The 19,061-nt window shown below is 40.8% G+C and overlaps 1 protein-coding gene across 3 annotated transcripts in view; it reads right to left on the bottom strand.

Annotated features, from left to right (window-relative positions):
• Nucleotides 1-19,061, bottom strand: part of CUL4A (cullin 4A) — an 84,387-nt gene that overhangs the window by 63,284 nt on the left and 2,042 nt on the right. The window contains exons 2-3 of one of the 3 annotated variants that reach the window (XM_073350371.2): nt 17,833-17,948; nt 3,981-4,084 (exon numbers count right to left, since the gene is read on the bottom strand). In XM_073350371.2, coding sequence (XP_073206472.1) covers nt 3,981-4,084; nt 17,833-17,948 — 220 coding nt within the window. Of the gene's footprint in view, nt 1-2,386; nt 3,266-3,980; nt 4,085-17,832; nt 17,949-19,061 lie in introns of those variants that run through there. The other 2 variants (XM_073350381.2, XM_073350390.2) reach the window with 2 other exon arrangements.

Here is a 19,061-nt window from a genome sequence, read left to right as displayed (position 1 = left end):
AGGAGGAGTCCCCCTTATATCAAACACAACTCTCCTTCCCATTGAGAAAAGGTGAGAGGAAGTGTCTAAAAATCAATTCTGTCCATTAAACTGGTTTACATCAGACATAGTTCAAACAGCTATATTCTTTTAAAAATCTTTCAAGGGCTTACATAATCCTCACTAAACCCACACAGGATTCACCTAAAATCCCAGATCTTCATGAATTTACTGTGGAGGCTACTTCACACAACAGCAGACTCTAGTGGTGATTCAAGCTTTCTGGAGTTCCATTAAACCATTTATGAAGAAATCCAAATGTGGCTACTCTTCCCTTCAAATACAATAGCAACTCACGTCTCCCTAAGCCATCAGTGTTGGCTGGTCAGGGAAGGTGCATGGATCACAGGACTGTTCAGAAAGCTATAAGCAGGGACTATCTTTCCCAACTGGCAGATTACCATTGGCAATGTTGAAATACCATAGTGATTCTGGGGGACACAGTTTAATCCTTGCTCACGAAGCTGTACACTGGCCACCTTGACAGCACCAAGGTAAGATTCAACTACCGGTTCAGGTGCTGAATGACAGTTGAATGTGCTTTTGGTAGACTGAAGGGACACCAGCATCAGATTGGATCTCAGTGAAAAAAATATCCCAATAGTTATAGCTGCCTGCTCTGTCCTATGTAATATCTGTGAAGCAAAGGGGGGAAAAGATGCTGACAGGGTGGAAGGCAGAGGTGGAGTGTCTGTCTGCTGAGTTTGAACAGCCAGACACAAGTGCTACGAGAAGAGCTCAACATGGAGCTATATGGCTCAGGGAGGCTTTGAAAGAATATTGTAAGAGTGAGCCACACTAGTGCTTTGGGGTGTACTGTGCTCCACCTGGCCTTGTTCTTTTTGGGACCTGTTAGGAATTGTGTGGTGCTTGGTGTAATTTTGTGGTGTTTGCTGTACATTTATGATTATTATACTGTGTCACTGATCCTATGAGTTGTGTCACACTGTGCAATAACAAGTGGGTGCTTTTAGTACTGCTAGGCACTCTGCAGCATATGATGTGAACTAATAAAGATGAAATATTTGCCAAAAGATTAGAATTTTATTCAGTAACAAAACCAGTGCAAAGAAAGATTTCTGCTATTTAAAAGCAAATATGTTAAATAGTTAAGTTATGGAACAGAAATAACATTTATGTCCATTTTAGCTAAACACATACCAACTGTGGCTTTCACAGTCAGTGTATGTGAAGCTGTGGTTGTTCTTAATGTCCCATGGGATAGAGTGGTAGGGGAAGGGATGCAGCGTCTGATGTCATGAAAAATGTTGAAGGAAGATGTAGGAAGTTGCTGTAATGAAGTTCTCCAGGGACTGCATAGGGAAGTGAGCCCATGATTATTGAACCTCTAGGTCCATAAGGGTCTGCAACATGGGTATTTGCTGCCAGAGAAGCCCCATTATGTCCTGGTGTATCTCCCTCTTCTTTTCCTGCTAGGACTCCTAGGTCTTTCCCCTATCCATTCTCTTTCTTTCTCCAGGCTGTCTGCATTATTCACCCTCCAGGCCCTTTGCTCATGGTCTGATGTAGCACTGGCTTGCAGGACCTCATTGAACATGTCCTCCCGGGTCCTCTTTTTTTCTTCCTGATCTGGCTCAAACATCCTGCAAGTGCAGAGGGGGAACCCCTTAAGGCTGCAATGGCAGCAACTACAAATAAAATACACAGAGGTACCATTGCCAGAACAGTCATAATGGTAAGTGAAAATTAAGATTCAGAACTCCCTTTCCTTGCTCCCCTAAAGTTTTAAACACACACTTATTGACACTTCTTCTTCAGAGTGCTTGTGCACAGCACCACTCAGAGCACCAGCTGTGATGAGTATGACCCACCAGAGGTGAGGGAATTGTTCGGTTGCATGAAATTATGCATATAGAGCAATGGCACTAAATGCTGGCACCATTTTTTCCATTGGCAGTGGTGATTTTAGCTGATATCTTGCTCGAGGGTGACAAAGGCACAGAGAGCACTGGCGTCCTGAAGCCACGAAGGCCCACATGCTGCTACCCAGTTTACAGAAATGATGCCTGCCAAAGATATTGCCAACAGACATGGGAAACCGTCCTATTGCACAGAAAGAAATAAGTCTGTGATCCCTAAAAACCTTCGAGAGAGGATTGCAGAGTACCTCCATGGAAGTTTCACTGAGATCTTGCAGGAGGATTGAAGAGACATCCCTCTGAACATAAACTGCTCTGCGTGTCCGTCCCCACACCTAATTGTAGAAGGGACAGCTCTCTCTCTGTTGTAACCCTACCTCTTCTAGTAGGAGTAAATTAATGAAAGGTCTATAGTACCCCCAGCTTATCAGTACATCATTGAATGTGAAATACAATTACACACTTACATGAAGTTTCTTCCCCTGTATCAGGCTTTCCCATGCTCAACTGCTGGGCCTGACTGGACTGTGGTAGATTCTCAAACAGGTACTGGCTTGTGACACAGGTGGACCCCCGCCAATTGCATGTCCCTCCTTCTCGCCCTCACTGTTCACAGCAGGGGTCTGTGACTCAGGTTCCTCATAGGTATCCACAATGATGTGCAGGGTGGCAGTGGGGTCTCCATCGAGTATGGCATGCAGCTCTTTGTAAAAATGGCAGGTCTGCACACTCTAAACTGGATCGACTGTTGGCCTCCTAATCTTCTGATATGCCTGCCGCAGTTCCTTCACTTTCACCCAGCACTGCTGGTGATCTGTATCATGGCCCTCTCTCCTGCATCCTCCAGGCAATCTGCTCATAGATGTCCACATTTCCACAGCTGGTCCACAACTGTACCTGCACAGCCTCTTCTCCTCACAGGCCCAGGAAATCCTATACCTCCTGTCTACTCCAAGCTGGAGTGCATCTGGAGCATGTAGCTGGCACGGTCAGCTGGACAGTTGCACACAACAAAGAAGAGCTGCTGGATGTGCTTGCCAAGCTGGATAATCAGGAGCAGGCATTTCAAAAATGTACAGGGCTTTAAAGAGGGAAAGGGGGGCATTCCAGTCTCTGTAATCCCTAGGCAGTGGGGTTCACAACTGTGACCAGAGCAGTCAGTGTTGGACATTATGGGACACAGCTGCTGTAGGACTATTAGGGCTGACATAGGTAATTCAGGGCTTGTCTTCACTACCAGGAAGACCGATGCTGCTGCAATCAATGCAGTGTGTGTCAATTTAGCAGGTCTAGTGAAGACCTGCTAAATCGACGGCAGAGTGCTCTCTGGTCAACGCTGGTTCTCCAGCTCTCTGAGAAGAGAAAGATAAGTCGACTGGAGAGCATCTCCTATTGACGCAGCGCAGTGAGGACACCAGGGTAAAGTCGACCTAAGCTAAGTAGCTGGAGTAGCATAATTTAGGTCAATTTATCCCAGTAATGAAGACAAGCCCTCAGTGCTTACACTCATGCTGCGCTGACCTCAGAACATTGACCATGGCTCAACACCACCTGGGGAGGTGGTGTTACTACATCACTTACCTCAGTGGAAGACAAATTTAAGTGTAGATACATGCACATAAAGGACGACGCAAGATGGCTTACATCAACCTAACTCTGTAGTGTAAACCAGGATTAAGTGGCATGTAGAGAGTTTGAAAGGTAAAAATACCCGACACCCTATCTCAAAGCCAGGGAGCTGGACTGCTGTACAACTTTCTCCCTGCAACCACTCTCCGCCTTCTGTAAGGGCTGTTTAAAAAGAGGTTAACAAAGCATTGCTGACAGTCACTTTTACCATGACAATGAAAATGCTATTCATATTTTATTGGTCCACAGAAATTATTCAACTAAGACAAGCAGGTAACTAGCATTTTGTGAGACTGATTTAAAGATCTATATTGAATGCTTATATAACATCTACACTTTTATTTACATTTGTATTATTAATTGCTGTTGTGTTACCATATAAAATTATTTTAAGAGCATTATGGGACTGTACTGTGTACAAGAAAAGGATATTCTCTGAACTGAAGAATTTGTGCTTTCACATGATCTTCACAGACTTGCCGGAGCTGTTTGTACAGTGTAGGGGACACTTTATAAGAACAGAGGTTTTCAACAGCCTAAAAAACAAAGGAAGTTACAAATAAACAAGCAAGCAAATGATATCCTGTACAGAATGCATGTTCCAGCATAATTAACATAATGAAGGATGCTAAAGGAAAAAACATCACAGATGAAAGAAAAAAATCAAATTTATCCATCTAAACTAAAAAAGAACTATTGTTAAAATGTGTTTATAATCAAATTACGAGGGAAGGGGGAGAAATCAACATTTCATGGAATTTTTCATTTCTAAATCTGAATCCTTCTCACACCATCACGTCACTTAGGGCACAAACTAGATTCTGACACCCATCTATCCCGAGCCACACTGTGAACATCCTCAATATTGTTGAGTTCCATAAGTTTTCCCTTGCTGAGGAGCATTCAGAGAGATTCTGTCAGCCTCTTGTTTGCTTTCCTCCAGCTGCCCAACGGCATGCCTGCCATGGCCGATGCTATGTTTTCATTCTTAACATGTTCCAAATATTTCCATCTCCTCTTCTGGATAACGTTAAAGATAAGGGTTTTTTCAACTCTGAAAAAAATCTCAGCATTTGTTATAAATTAATTCAATTTAATACCTAGTATTAGGTAATTCTGAGGCATTTGCTTTCAAAAGCATAAAAACATGTGTGTAACTGGTGGATTTCTGGCTTTCATATCCATATGTTGACAGAACTAATATTTGGAGTTGAAGATTCTTAGTTTGGTCTTTAAGTTGTACATTGGCAGTGACCAAATATGGTTTAAGCTGGTGAATGCATCTACCACATTGCCACTTTGTGACATTAACTCCTCCTGGATATCCCCACTGGCTTGCACATTACTGTGAAGGTTTGTACAGTAGAACCTCAAAGTTACGAACACCTCAGGAATGGAGGTTGTTCGTAACTTTGAAATGTTTGCAACTCTGAACAAAACGCTATGGTTGTTTTCAAAAGTTTACAAGTGAACCCTGACTTAATACAGCTTTGAAGCTTTGCTATGCAGAAAAAAAATGCAGTTTTTAAATCTTAATTTAAATGAAACAAGCACAGAAAGTTTCCTTACCTTATCAAATTTTTTTAGTAGTTTAGGTTTAACAAAGTACTGTACAATATTTGCTTTTTTTTCCCCGACAGGGGGGTGGGGGGGGGGGGGAGAAGGTGGTCTCTGATGCTACCTGATTGCATATTTCCAGTTCTGAACAAGGTGTGTGGTTGTCTGGTTAGTGCGTAACTCTGAGGTTCTTCTGTATTTTGACTCACTTCTTGCATTCCTTTGCCGTCTAATGCTTGAGTTGGGTGTTGCTAGGGTTCTCATTAAATTTATTTTTTCATAACTGGAAAGTTTTTGAAATGCTGGACAGTCTTTTGGTCTTCATATGCATGTTGGCTGAGCTGCCATTTAGAAGAGATAGTTTGACACCTATGTCTATGCTGAACTATTCGCTCAAGCCTGCATTTATTTAAATTGTGCACACTGGACCACGATAGAAAGCCTTGAGGATGATCATTTTTATTGGCATGCCATAATACCACGAGATGTTCCAAAGTGAATAGTGATGGAAGCTGTCAAATACTTCCTTGAAATCTATGAATTCTGAGTGGTTTAAACCATTTGATGCTCTCTTCAATGATTATTCTTAAGGTGAAAATCTGGTTGACAATCTTCTGGGTCAAAAACCAGCCTGCTCCTCCCTTAACTTACCCTCAGTCACTTTCTTTATGCTCCTTAAGGCAATACTGTAGAAGACTTTACCAAGAAAGGAATGTAACACCTTACCAATTGCTTAGGTCACCTTTCCGTGGTAATCTGATTATAATGCCATTTCCCACTGTTCTGGAGGCTTTTCCTGGTCCCATACTTTGGGGACAAATTTGTTGATTTTATCAGTGGACTCACCTCAAGCTTTCAACATTTCCCTGGTGTCTTGGTCTTCACATGCCTCTATCCCAAGCTTTAACCTTTTTTATTGTTGTTTGCAGTGCTGTAGCCACGTTGGTCCCAAGATATTAGAGACATAAATTAGGGGAGGTAATATCTTTTATAGGACCAACTTCTGTTGGTGAAAATGAAGCTGTGTATGCTTGTCTCTTTCATCAACAAAAACTGATCCAACAAAAGATATTCCCCCACTCACCTTGCCTATCTTTCTTTATTATGTCTTTCACTTTGAAATGTGAGATGTTACAATGTCTAGTTCTGGGTATTTTTTCTTTGTCAAAGTCCAATAGTTTTTTGTACCCTTGATCTGTTTAGCATCCCTGGAAAGTGATCTGCCACTTGCTTTTTTTGTTCTTTTTATGTTATTCTTTCCTGGTTTATCCTTGACAGGCCCTCCTGATGGTGTAAATTTGCCAGTTAGGAACTTGTTGAGCCAATGAAAAAGTGTTTTTATAATCACCTCTTTCAGCAGTAACTGGTAACATTAGTCATGGACTTCCTCTTGTTCCTCACACACTGCTTTTCACTGCTCCGTCCTTTTTAAAAAAAAATTTTTTTTGCTGCTCCTTTTTCTGGAGTTGTTTATGTTTGCTTTGACTTGTTTCCTTTCTTTCACACAGTTCCACATATCTTTACTTATCCAGATTTTAGGTTACTTTGTCTGGAAACCAGCTGCAGTTGTTGTGGCGTTATTTTTAAACAGCTGCCATCTTGACAGATGGATGTTGACTTCTTATGGTATCTAACTCTTGTAGCACCTGAAATCGGTTCTTCAGTTCAGTTTGAAATTGTTGCTGCAATATGTTGTCTATTAGCTTTTTACTGTCAATTTTCTTAATGCTTTTGCGTGGTTTGTTTTTCTTGAGTGGATCACTGGTCTTTACACACACAAATTGTGGCCACCACAGACATCAGCTCCTCTGTATGCTTTGACAACCTGTGTAGGTTCAACAATCTCTAAGTAGCGATCACAGTGCTGTCTCACATACGTGTATATAATTAGAAGTCCACACAAACTGTGTATGAAATACTTTCCAATTTATTCATAAAATGCATGGAAGGTTATTATGCTCCTAAAATATTTAAGATTAAGAGTAATGGGCCTAACTGAAGACACAAAAGTAGTGAGTTAGATTGCTAGTTAACATAAGTATGAACATATGATGAAATTTTTGCTGCACTTTTTCGTGAGGAAAAAGACTAAGGTTCATATAGTGCCTTTAATATATTTAAAAATCATATTGACCCTCATGAAACAGGACTGCCAGAAATAATTCTGAATGTAACAAGATGTTAGATTAAACAGACTACGAAAGGACATAGGGCAAAAATGGTTCTAGATTTTCTCTTAAGTATTTACTAGTAGAAAATTCTTGGAATGATATTGATAAAAATGACAAGGGGCAGAGCATGATTAGTTATCAGAACAGTATTACATGCATTGACGGACAATTGGAATGTGTAAAATAAATGTAAACAATCTCAACTAATGGCATAATTAAAAGATCACATCACAAACTCACTCAGTTTTCTATCATATGTCATTTTCATGAAGGTTTGGTGGCATAAAATCACCCCTTAATTAGCAACACATACTGTATATTTGGAGTCTTCAGATCATGCTTCTCAGCTCCTCTTCCCTACAACATAACCCAAAATGTGTAATAAAGACCCAATACAAGATAAAAAGAAAATAGTAGCAGAAGCTTGAAATGATGTGGGGTTCTTTAACAAGTATACAGTGTTTCATTAACCTCAGTTTCAAAATACGTGACAGTTTTATTAAACAGGGAGACAACACAATGTTTCTGTGGAATAGAAAGAAATTTAGATATAATATAAAATTCATGTAATGAAGTAGTTGAGAAGTATCTTTTATTGGACCAACATCTGTTGGTGAGAGACACAAGCTTTCAAACTCTGTGTAAGTTTGGAAGCTTGTCTCTCTCACCATCAACTGAACTTGGTCCAATAAAAGAAATTACCTCACCCACCTTCTCTCTCTAAATTAGTTTTGACAATTTTAAGTAAGTTATTTAGATTTTTTAAATTCACTTATACAAAATTATAGGTGTATATGAAAGGAAAAATTTTTGAAGGAGAATGATTTATAACTCTTTTGGACTATAGTAATGGAGACTAGAAAGGGGTCATGCTAGATAAACCAGTTTTATTATCCTGGGAAATACCCAACAAGAACGTGGAGCAAAATGAGGGAGAGAAGGTGAGTAGTAGAGAGAGGAACACAAGGGTAGGAAAGGGAAGACAGTGGTAAAAGTGAAGAGGGAAGATGAGGAGTAGAGAGTTTAACAAGAAGTGAAAAATTAAGTAGAAACTAATAGAACTAAAACAAAGATATTAAAATGGAAAATATGGCGGGAAGTAAAAGAAAAGGAAAAAACTAAGGTTAGAAAATTGAGACTAAGAACAGAAAAATCTGTAAAAAGTTATAAATGACAGTGTGGAATACCGAGAGGGAAAAAATACGTTTAAAAGATTTCCTACAATAATACAAAGTCAAAATGTATGAAGTGAAAGAAAGGACAGGTGAAAATGAAACCAAGAACAAAACAAGGATGAAAGTAAGTTTTAAAATGTGATTTCAATGGAAAACACATTAGTGCTGAAGATCACAGTATTTCAGATACAGATGCATGGGTAGCTGAGATCAACAGAAATGAAATATGGAGATCAAGCATCTGCTTTCATATATTTAACTGATAAACGTTGAAAACTAAAGGACAGGGTAGGAAGGATATGGAAGAATGGGAGGAGAATAAGTTAGGGGTATATGAAGAGCAGCAACACTGATTACTCCTAAGGAAATTCTATGCCACCGCTGCACAGCAGAAAATGTCACACCTACAGAAATTCCTCTGATTAAAACTGACCATGTAGATCAACGTTGTTACCACGGTTATATAATTACAACAAAACTTGTACAACTTATATCAAGCAAGGTGTCTATGCAAAGGTTATGATTTGCTGAATATGATTTTGCTATTTGCATGTAGGTATCATTTTTGTATTTGAAGTTATGAGTATTGGTTCTATCAGGGATTTGGAGCAATCAAATTTTTGAATTGCTCTGCTCCAGCGCCAATAGTGACTACTCCAGCTCCGCTCCTCGCTCAGAGTCAAATTAATTTTTAACTAAATAAAAAAGTGCATACTGTAATTTTGAAAAAACATTTTTATTCAGACTTTTAAAACAATTTAAATGTCAACAATGATACAAACTAGAATCCTTTGTAATTCAGTCTGTAAAAAATTATTGCAGTAATCAAGTCGTCTTTCATAACCTGCTGCAAATCATGGCTAGGCAGCAGTTCTGCGGAAAAGGACCTAGGGGTGACAGTGGACGAGAAGCTGGATATGAGTCAGCAGTGTGCCCTTGTTGCCAAGAAGGCCAATGGCATTTTGGGATGTATAGTAGGGGCATTGCCAGCAGATCGAGGGACGTGATCGTCCCCCTCTATTCGACATTGGTGAGGCCTCATCTGGAGTACTGTGTCCAGTTTTGGGCCCCACACTACAAGAAGGATGTGGATAAATTGGAGAGAGTCCAGCGAAGGGCAACAAAAATGATAAGGGGTCTGGAACACATGACTTATGAGGAGAGGCTGAGGGAACTGGGATTGTTTAGTCTGCGGAAGAGAAGAATGAGGGGGGATTTGATAGTTGCTTTCAACTACCTGAGAGGTGGTTCCAGAGAGGATGGTTCGAGACTATTCTCAATGGTAGAAGAGGACAGGACAAGGAGTAATGGTCTCAAGTTGCAGTGGGGGAGGTTTAGGTTGGATAGTAGGAAAAACTTTTTCACTAGGAGGGTGGTGAAACACTGGAATGCGTTACCTAGGGAGGTGGTAGAATCTCCTTCCTTAGAAGTTTTTAAGGTCAGGCTTGACAAAGCCCTGGCTGGGATGATTTAATTGGGGATTGGTCCTGCTTTGAGCTGGGGGTTGGACTAGATGACCTCCTGAGGTCCCTTCAAGCCCTGATATTCTATGATTCTATGATTTAAAAGAACCACTCATCTTTAAGTCTAGTGTCTGGGTATTGAATCCAGGACTGGAATGCCTAAGTAGACTGCTTTTTTGACTTCTTGTTAGCCAGTGTGGTGAAACAGAAGTTTATTTTTGTTGCTGGTTTGGTGTATCTTTTGGGAGAATAACCTCCAGTTTTGGGATGTGTCTGCCCTATTTCTCAGCAGTCTGTCCTGAATTTGGTATTCTCAGGTGTGACCCACAGAGACACAGTGATAGTGGGACAGAAAAAAGAAGCTGCACCAATGTTCACTCATCCCTCTCCAGCAACTCAAACATATCTGTTTGGGCATCCTAGGAGAGGTAGATCACTGTGGGCGGGGGGCGCTGGGGATATCTCGGCCACCCAGGGATATTAGTCCCGGGGGGGGGGGGGGGGGGGAGGAAGATGGAGATGGAGCTGCCCCTTCCCTGCACAGAGCACCCAGGGCTGGGTCAGATCAACCCCCAGAAATTTTTGCTGACTGCAGGAAGCTCTGCACTGTGGGGGGAAGTTACGGAGCTTGGCGGACAAGGGCAGCAACTCCCCGTACAGTGACCCCTCCCTCAGCAAAAAACCATCCCTCACCAAACACCACCCCCCCCACATCAGGAGCTTTCTGAACCCAGAACCCCCTCACTAAGCCCCCCGAACTCCTACCCTGCCAAGCCTCACCCCCTGCATCAGGAACCCCCCACATCCAGACTTCCCCGCACCCAGAACTCCCCACTGAGCCCCCCCTGCACCCAAACCAAGCCTCACCCCCTGCATCGGGAGCTCCCCACACCCGGAACCGCCCCCCCAGTCAACCTCCACCTGCATCAGGATCCTCCTGCACCAAGAACTCCCACCCAACTGAGCCTCACCCCCTGCATCAGGAGCCCCCCACACCCAGACCACTACCACACTGAACCCCAGTCAGCTGCACCCTGACCCCCTCACCCCTCCCCCACTGAGCCCTTACCACCTTCACCTGGACTCCCCTTCCCCATTCCCCTTCCACCCAGAACCCTGCATCCAGCCCCTGTGCATCCAGATTTTCCCCCCGCATCCAGACCCCCACACTGAGCTGCCTGCACTCAGATTGTACCACACAGAACCCTGGTACTCGAGGGAACTCTGCACCAAAAAAAAAAAAAAATTAAAATTCTGCATATTTTAATTGTCAAAATAACACAATATAATCACACCACTTTCAATTATGTTTGTAATTTATTTCAAAATACTTGTCAGCAAATAATTGAAAGTGGTGTGATTATATTGTGTTATTTTGACAATTAAAATATGCAGAATTTTAAAATACTGTGCGCAGAATTTTTAATTTTTTGGAGCAGAATTCCCTCTGAAGTAACTGATTGTCCCATTGCTGCCCAGCAACTACTTTACTTCCACACAGAGTCCTCTGGAAAAAAAAAGTATATTTTATAAATTTCTAATTGGACCAACAGCACAGAGAAAGCCATTATTTTCCATTCTTTAATACTATTATAACCTCAACATACCTAGACACAAAAAGCACACTGTTATTTACTCTGTTACCAAGTGATATAACAAGCATGCAAGCATCATTAAATAAAAATCTAGTGTATCCAAACGTGTATGCCTCCTAGGTCTAGATCACTCTTGAAGTTTAAGGTTTCATCTTACAGACACTACAGACTATGTAAACCCCTTATGACAAGTACAATGAAGGAAAAATAGAATTACGCTGATACAGTAGCTATACTGGTACTATTTTAAAATTTCATATGCCTACAACCATCTAGAGAGACTTTCCTAAAGCCTTTAGAGAGAGAGTTCCTCACACAATTAAGGGTTCTCAGGGTCAGGCAAAAAAAAGTAAAGACTGGAGGGTGGTGTCTTTAAGAGGAAGAATTAGTGTTGTCGTTACTCAGACAGAAATTCTGTGTGTATGTTAATGAGTGGTATGAACCTTGCTGCAGAATTATGCACTTAACTGAACATAACCATAGTTTTTAATAATGAGGCTATAATAGTAAGTTTTGTTTGGAGTACTACTTGTCAACCTTAACCGTTTGCTATACTGTTTGGGAACTCAGCAAAACTAGCCTTAGAGTTTCACTCAAATAAACTGGTAGCCAGTGCAGTATGTGAAGCACAAGTGCATTATGCTCCCCAAATGAAGCACGCCACCTCAGCAGCCATATTCTGAACAGGCTTGTTTAGACACAAGTAGAGTTCTCTGCAATCTGGAGGTGACATTGTGGTGGATAACCAAAGGGAGCGTCATATTCAAGAATGATCACAATCTCCTTGCCAAGCATGGTTTCAAGGAAAAATATGTTGGACGACAGCTGATACGTGAACATTCAGAAGCAACCACGGGTCTGACAAGAGCACCAAGTAACAAGCATGAGTGACAAATGGCACACTAATTATTTCCATCAAGAGGAAAAAGAATTACTTTTATTTCCTCCAACAAACATGTTTTCTGCATTAGACATTCTATAGACAGAATGCTGCTTAGTTATCCTCTAGAAATGATGGAAAAGAGATATATAATTGGGTGTCAGTTGCACAATAAAGGTACTGCAATCCAAGTTGCCTCACATATATACAGCAGACCCCTGTTTATCCAGTTTAATTGAGACCGGGACCAGATCAGATAATCAAAACCCCAGATAGCTTGGAGAATGGGAAAATGCGATGCTGCAGCACCATCTAGTGGCCTCAGGAGAGATCCAGGAGAGGGCTGGACAGTACAAGACATACATTTCTGGGGGAAAGTCTAAGATTGGGGGTGTGTTGGGGTCACCATGAAATATAACCGGGGCTGGAGAGAGCCAAGTTGTGGCTGGCTGGCTGGAGGGTGGGTGGGCGACAGCACGCACGCACACACCTCTACCTGGGAGTGACTTGCATGCTGGAAGCCGTTTGTGAGAAATCTAGACTGGAGGCTACAGCAGCAAAGCAGTGTAAAGGGCACTCCAGGTTAGAGGGCAGGATGACACAACCACTCATTAGCCCAGATTGTACCCTGGGTACGTATAACAGAATGAACCCCTGTGGCCACACCCTATCACTATTGTAATAAGGTATGTCTTGTAAGGTATAATTTGAAGACTCAATTTGCTGGTCAATATTGTCCTGATAAAATGTGTGGCAATATTGTACATGAAGTTATAAGATTTCTCCATATGATGTTACTAACACATGTTCCAAACTAAGGTGGGCAAACAGGTCTATCTCAAACAAAGGAATCTGTGCTCTGCTTAATTTGCATTTAAGCAGTGAACAGAGTCATCAAGCAGGAAGGGAGACAAAGGGAGTTCAAACAGGTGTTAAAAACAGTAGGGAATATCCTTACATATAGACACTCTTTCTCCTGACTCACAGATGGAAATGTTTTCCAAGAGGGAGATTGACAATATAAAAAGAGGGAATAAACGCCCAAGGCACCCACTCCTCCCTCTTGCTCTCTCTCTCTCTGTCCATTGATGTACCGCACAAAAAAAGGACAAAGAAAGCAGCCACTAAGCAGAAAAAGGGGTCCTGGCCTAAGAAGTTTGACCAGTAAGACTATTGAAAACATGTGGGGAGAAAAACTTTGCTTTGAATTTAACAATTTGTTAAGTTAGGCATTAGTTGTGTTTTATCTTTAATTTTCTTGTAACCATTTCTGACTATTATGCCTCATTACTTGTACTCACTTAAAATCTCTCTTTGTAGTTAATAAATTTGTTTTACTGTTTTATCTAATCCAGTGTTTAAATTGCAGTGTCTGAAGAACTATTTGAAATAATAAGCTGGCCCTTTTCTATCTTAAAGAAATAATGGACTTCTACTTACTTGTATTGTCCCAGAGAGGGCTGGACAGTACAGGACATATATTTCTGAGGGAAAGTCTAAGACTGCGAGTGAGTTGAGGTCACCCTGGTGGTCAGAGCCACAGTGTGTCTGTCTAGCTACAGCTCACACACAGCTTGGAGTAACTTACATGCTGGAGGCTGTGAACAGTCCAGACTGTAGGCTACAATAGCAATGCAGTGTAAAGGGCACCCCAGGTAAGAAGACAGGAGTGACACAGCTACTCATTAGTCTAGATTGTACCCTGAGTATGTCACAAAGGGAAAAGGGAATACAATTAATCCACTGGAGCCAGAAGATAAATCATCACCAGTGGAAGCAGCAGTGCATTTCCTCTCTAGTGCACCATATATAAAAACAAACAAAGCTATGTTTTATCAAATGCTTTGTAACGCCATCACCCTAGGACTGGTGATTTTCTATTATAGAATTATAGTACTTGTCTACATTACCATGCAATTTGGACTAGGTTAATACGAACTAGGGACCTTTTAGTTTGTGCCCACGGCATCCACACGGGATTTACAGCACAGCACTTTGGTGAGCACTGCTATTCAAACCCCCATAGACCGAACTAATGATGGGTTTTTAAGAACACGTTAGAAAAACACCTGTCAGGGATGGTATAGGTATACTTGACCCTGCCTCAGCATGGGGCGGAGGTAGGGGGAAGAGAGGAGAGGAGGAAATGGACTAGATGACTCAAGTTCCCTCCAGCCCTACATATCTATGATTCTATATTAGGAAATCACCAACCCCGGAGTAAAGGGATTACAAAACATTTGAAAAGCATTGCTCTGTTTATTTTACTTTTAGCTTAGCTGAAGGCTCAGATCGGTGAAGAAGAGTGAGACTTCAGATATGGCACAACTATTATTTGTACAAAATCACTACTTTTTCCAAATATCTCCAAGCTAAATATTTTAGCAAGCACTGTAGGCTTAGGCATCATTATTGCAAATTCTTCCCAAATTTCAAAACTCAGTGACTGATTTTAATTAGACTTTACTCACCAGTAATTATTTGCAGTAATCAACAACAACATGGGAAATGACAGATGATTATAGCTTTTGTTTATGTGGCAGACCAACCTGCTTAACACATGGGTTTCTGCAGGCATGCTGGTCTCCTTTCATAATGATGAGTAAAGACCACAAAGATCAGAGGATAAAGAGAACCTATACGCACAAATTCCTCCCTGTGCATGATTTCATATCCAACATCAGACACTTAAAATGATCTGTAATCACATTTCTAGTCAAGTCTGAATTATCTTCTCTCTCCTTCTCTAGGTGAATGAAGAAGCGTGCACAGAAACACACAGTGGAACCTTGTTAATTAGCACTCATGACCGGAAGATCCGTTATGAATTAATGATTTGCCATTATGAATTAAGTTTTGCAAATTAGCGTACAAACAGGTAAAACAGCAATCTCCTTGCTTTTTCTTTTATGACATATCCAAAAATCCAGCCCATCCCTTCCCTTCCTTCCCACCCACCAAAATTCTTGTCCAGGCCTTGATGATTTCATGCCCATGCTACTATAATCTCCTCTCAGCTTTTGAAAGCAATTCAAACGAAATGACAAACATCTGGACTTTTTTCAAATAAGAACGCACAAAAAACAGTTACGATTTTTCAGCCTTGAGCTTAAAACCCTTAAATACGGATCAATGTTATTCAATTGAAATGTTGCTGTCTTACAATGTCCAGAATGTAAATACTACAAGTCAAGTTGTCTATTTAAAAGAACAATTTACATCCATTTATTCTAAAGGTAGTACTGAATAAAAAAAGAAAGTATTTTTAGAACTATATGTTAAATGCCCCCACAGGATCAGGGAGGAAAGGGCAATCAAGCCTTTACCAATAATTATTATTTCTAGGTCTTTAACATTCACACCCAATGCAGACTGCTAGCTCCCAGCATGCTTTCTGCTAATGACCCCAAAACCACCACAGAACTCCAATGAAACCTGTAGACCACTTCTGGTGATATACAATTTCTTAGGCCGCAATACTGCAATGAGTAGAGCCCTGCAAAAATGAGGATATCTGCTTTATATCAACACATATGGATGCAGATATCTGCAGATCATGTTTGTAAATTGGATTTGGATACAAGTTTTGTATCCCCACAGGGCTCTAGCAATGAGTTCCATGCATGCCCATGTAGAAACTCACTCATTTCAGTTGCACAAAGAGGTGGTGCATCTTGCAGGACGAGGGCCTTGGTTCTGCAATGCCGGAGTTACTGAAATTTATAAATATTCTTATTTTATGTGCCATAAAATACACAAGCTGTAAAAAAGAATATTGAGGAAAACAACTGAAAACTGATCATATTTAAAAACAAAACAGAAAGGGAGTAAAGAAGGAAACAAGTAATGGATATGTCATTTACCCCTTCATGCAATATTGTTTCATTATTTTAAACAAGAGTTTTAAAGTCTCTAATTGTCATGTAAATATAATAGTCAAAATGTGTTGTTGCCCAGCCAGGTCTGAACCAGGGGTGTTGACTCTGAAGCTTAATTGTGATAATGAATATTGTAACATTGTTAACTATTTCACTGCAGACCAAAGCATGCAAGGTAGAGAACCAATTATTACTATGGGTATCTACATAATCTAGTGAGAGTAACATCTCATTTCAACATCCAGAACCAGCAGAGTTTGGGAGAGTATGACCACTTATTCCCCTCTCTTTTCCCCATTCTGACCCCTGCCAAAATGTATCCTTCCACAGCCCTCAATATGACTAGCTAGTTAGATGGACCCCAGCACGGCTGATTCTCCACTCTGGCACTTTGAGCGCAGAAGGTGGGGGCCAACAAGGACTCTAAAAATTAATTCTTGCCACTCCAGGCTTATATTAAACTTCCAAGGTTACAGCTTTTCTCTGACCTTGGATGGTAGATGCTGCCACCACCCAAGTGCAAAACCCCTCTGAGAACCCAGGAATTCCTTCCTGTAGGGTATCCTCAAGCCCTTTCACACACACACACACACAAACAAAATCCGGGGAAGAGCTGAGAAAGAAAACAAAGGAAATCAGCTGTTGTCACCAACTAATTAAATAACATGTGCACAAACCTCTCAGGACAAAATCCAATCCTGTTTTTTAAAAAGATAAAATTTATTAAAAACAAAAAGAAAGAAAATACATTTGGAAACTTAGGCTATTGCTAGAGTTAAAAAAACCAAGAATTAAGCATCAAGAATAACCTTGAGGTCCAGCTTAAAGGTTACAAGCAAAACAAAAGCATTTGTGGTTAGCACAGAGGAGTTCACAAGCCATAAAGAAATAAAAAGAGATAAATCTAATCGCGTCTTCCTAAACATTTCCTGACCTACTTACGTATCTGGGGGTTTCAAGTGAGTAGTTTCTAGATATGATTCGGGTGATTTTTCATACCTGGCCCAAAGCTTCTTACAGCATAGTTGCTCTGTTCCCTCTCTCCAGAGAACAACAGCAGACAGACCAAGGGGAAGTTTTTTTCCCAATTTTAAAAAGTTCTAGTCTTTCCATTGGCTCTTTTGGTCAAGTGCCCATTCCCTTCGTTTTACCTATGTAACCCAGAGAGACTTTTTAACCCTTTACATGTAAGGCAAGTAGAGAACAGCTACTAAGAGGGATTTTATAGCTAACTGGCTGGCTGGGTGTCCATAAAACGAAGCTTCTCCCTGCCCCCCTCCCCCAACTTTAATTTATCACAGGCCCCAATCCTGCTGGCTCTCCATGGACCACCAGAAAGTTCCAAGGACAACATTTGGGGAGACACTGATCTAGAAAATGGCAAACATACGTTAGGAGCAGAATACTGACTTTATCAGTAGCCTGATGATATACATTGCAAACACAAAAATCCCATTTATATTTAAATGTTTATGACAATAAAAATTCCAAAGCAATCAGTATTATGCTCTAACACTTTCCTAGTTCAAAACAAAAATAAAACCCCACAAAACCTTGACTCTTACCTGGTAGAGCTCTTCAAGGTTGTATTTAATGGAGGTGCTACTTTGTATTGCTCTCACTGCTTCATCAAGCTTCTGCCATGTGTCCTGTGTATAATTATCAGGCAATTTAGGTCTTTCTGTAAAACCAGATACAAGCAGAAACTGAACCCACAATACAAGCTTGCTTAAAGCTATATCTTTTAAAATACTTTTGGAATAATTTAATAAAGTGAAAGACGTATTGGATTTCACTTCACACTTTAAGCTTGAAATATTTTTTTAAAATAAAGGAATATTTGTAATAACATATAATACGGCAAAAGCCACTAAGTGCCATTTTTATCTCTGAATGGTGGCATACAAAGGCCCTGCTCCTGTAAGAAGCTTCACGGGGGCTGCCCCTCTTCACATGCACAGGTCCCTACTAAAATATATCTGCCCAGCTAGAGCGGCTTGCATGATTCTGGACAAAATTTGTAAAACATCCAAGGATAGTACCTCAGAATGCACACAAGAAGTAAGTGTTGCAATTTAAGGTTTTTTATTTAATAAAGCTTAAACTTACATTCCAAACACTAGCAAACTAATGTGTTCTACTGCAACATCTTTGACACCACTCTAGTTTCAACACTATCTAAATTTATTTTCTATATATTCTTTAAAGAGTAACTGACCACCAAACCATCGATATACATAATCTCTAACTACACTGTGGGTAATAGAACTTTCTACACATAACAGCATGTTCTGTAATAAAATATATGTTAACTGAAACATCAGAAAGACTGGTTTCAGAGTAGCAGCCGTGTTAGTCTGTATCCGCAAAAAGAAAAGGAGGACTTGTGGCACCTTAGAGACTAACAAATTTATTTGAGCATAAGCATAAGCTTTCGTGAGCTACAGCTGACTTCATCAGATGCATTCAGTGGAAAAGACTGCAACTAAAACTGTTGTCTATATATAAAGCTGCATCACTTAGTTGAGATGAGGAAAGGGAATACTAAGGCAGTACAGATGCCAGACACAGGACTGGTTAGACAGGGGAGGTTGGGTTCTGCTGCCAACTACACCACTGATGTGCTGTGTGATTATGGACAAATCACTTCACTTTTTTATGCCTCATTTCCCCTCTCTGTAAAACAGTGATGGTAATATTCAGTGGTACTGGAACTTAAGGTGCTGGGGGTGCCGCTGCACCCCCTCGCTTGAAGTAATGTGTGTGTGGTTTTTGGAGGGGGGTGAGGGGGTGA

Source organism: Lepidochelys kempii, chromosome 1 (genome assembly GCF_965140285.1).
Source record: "Lepidochelys kempii isolate rLepKem1 chromosome 1, rLepKem1.hap1, whole genome shotgun sequence".
Lineage (NCBI taxonomy): Eukaryota > Metazoa > Chordata > Testudines > Cheloniidae > Lepidochelys > Lepidochelys kempii.
This window is presented reverse-complemented; position numbering and strand designations above follow the sequence as displayed.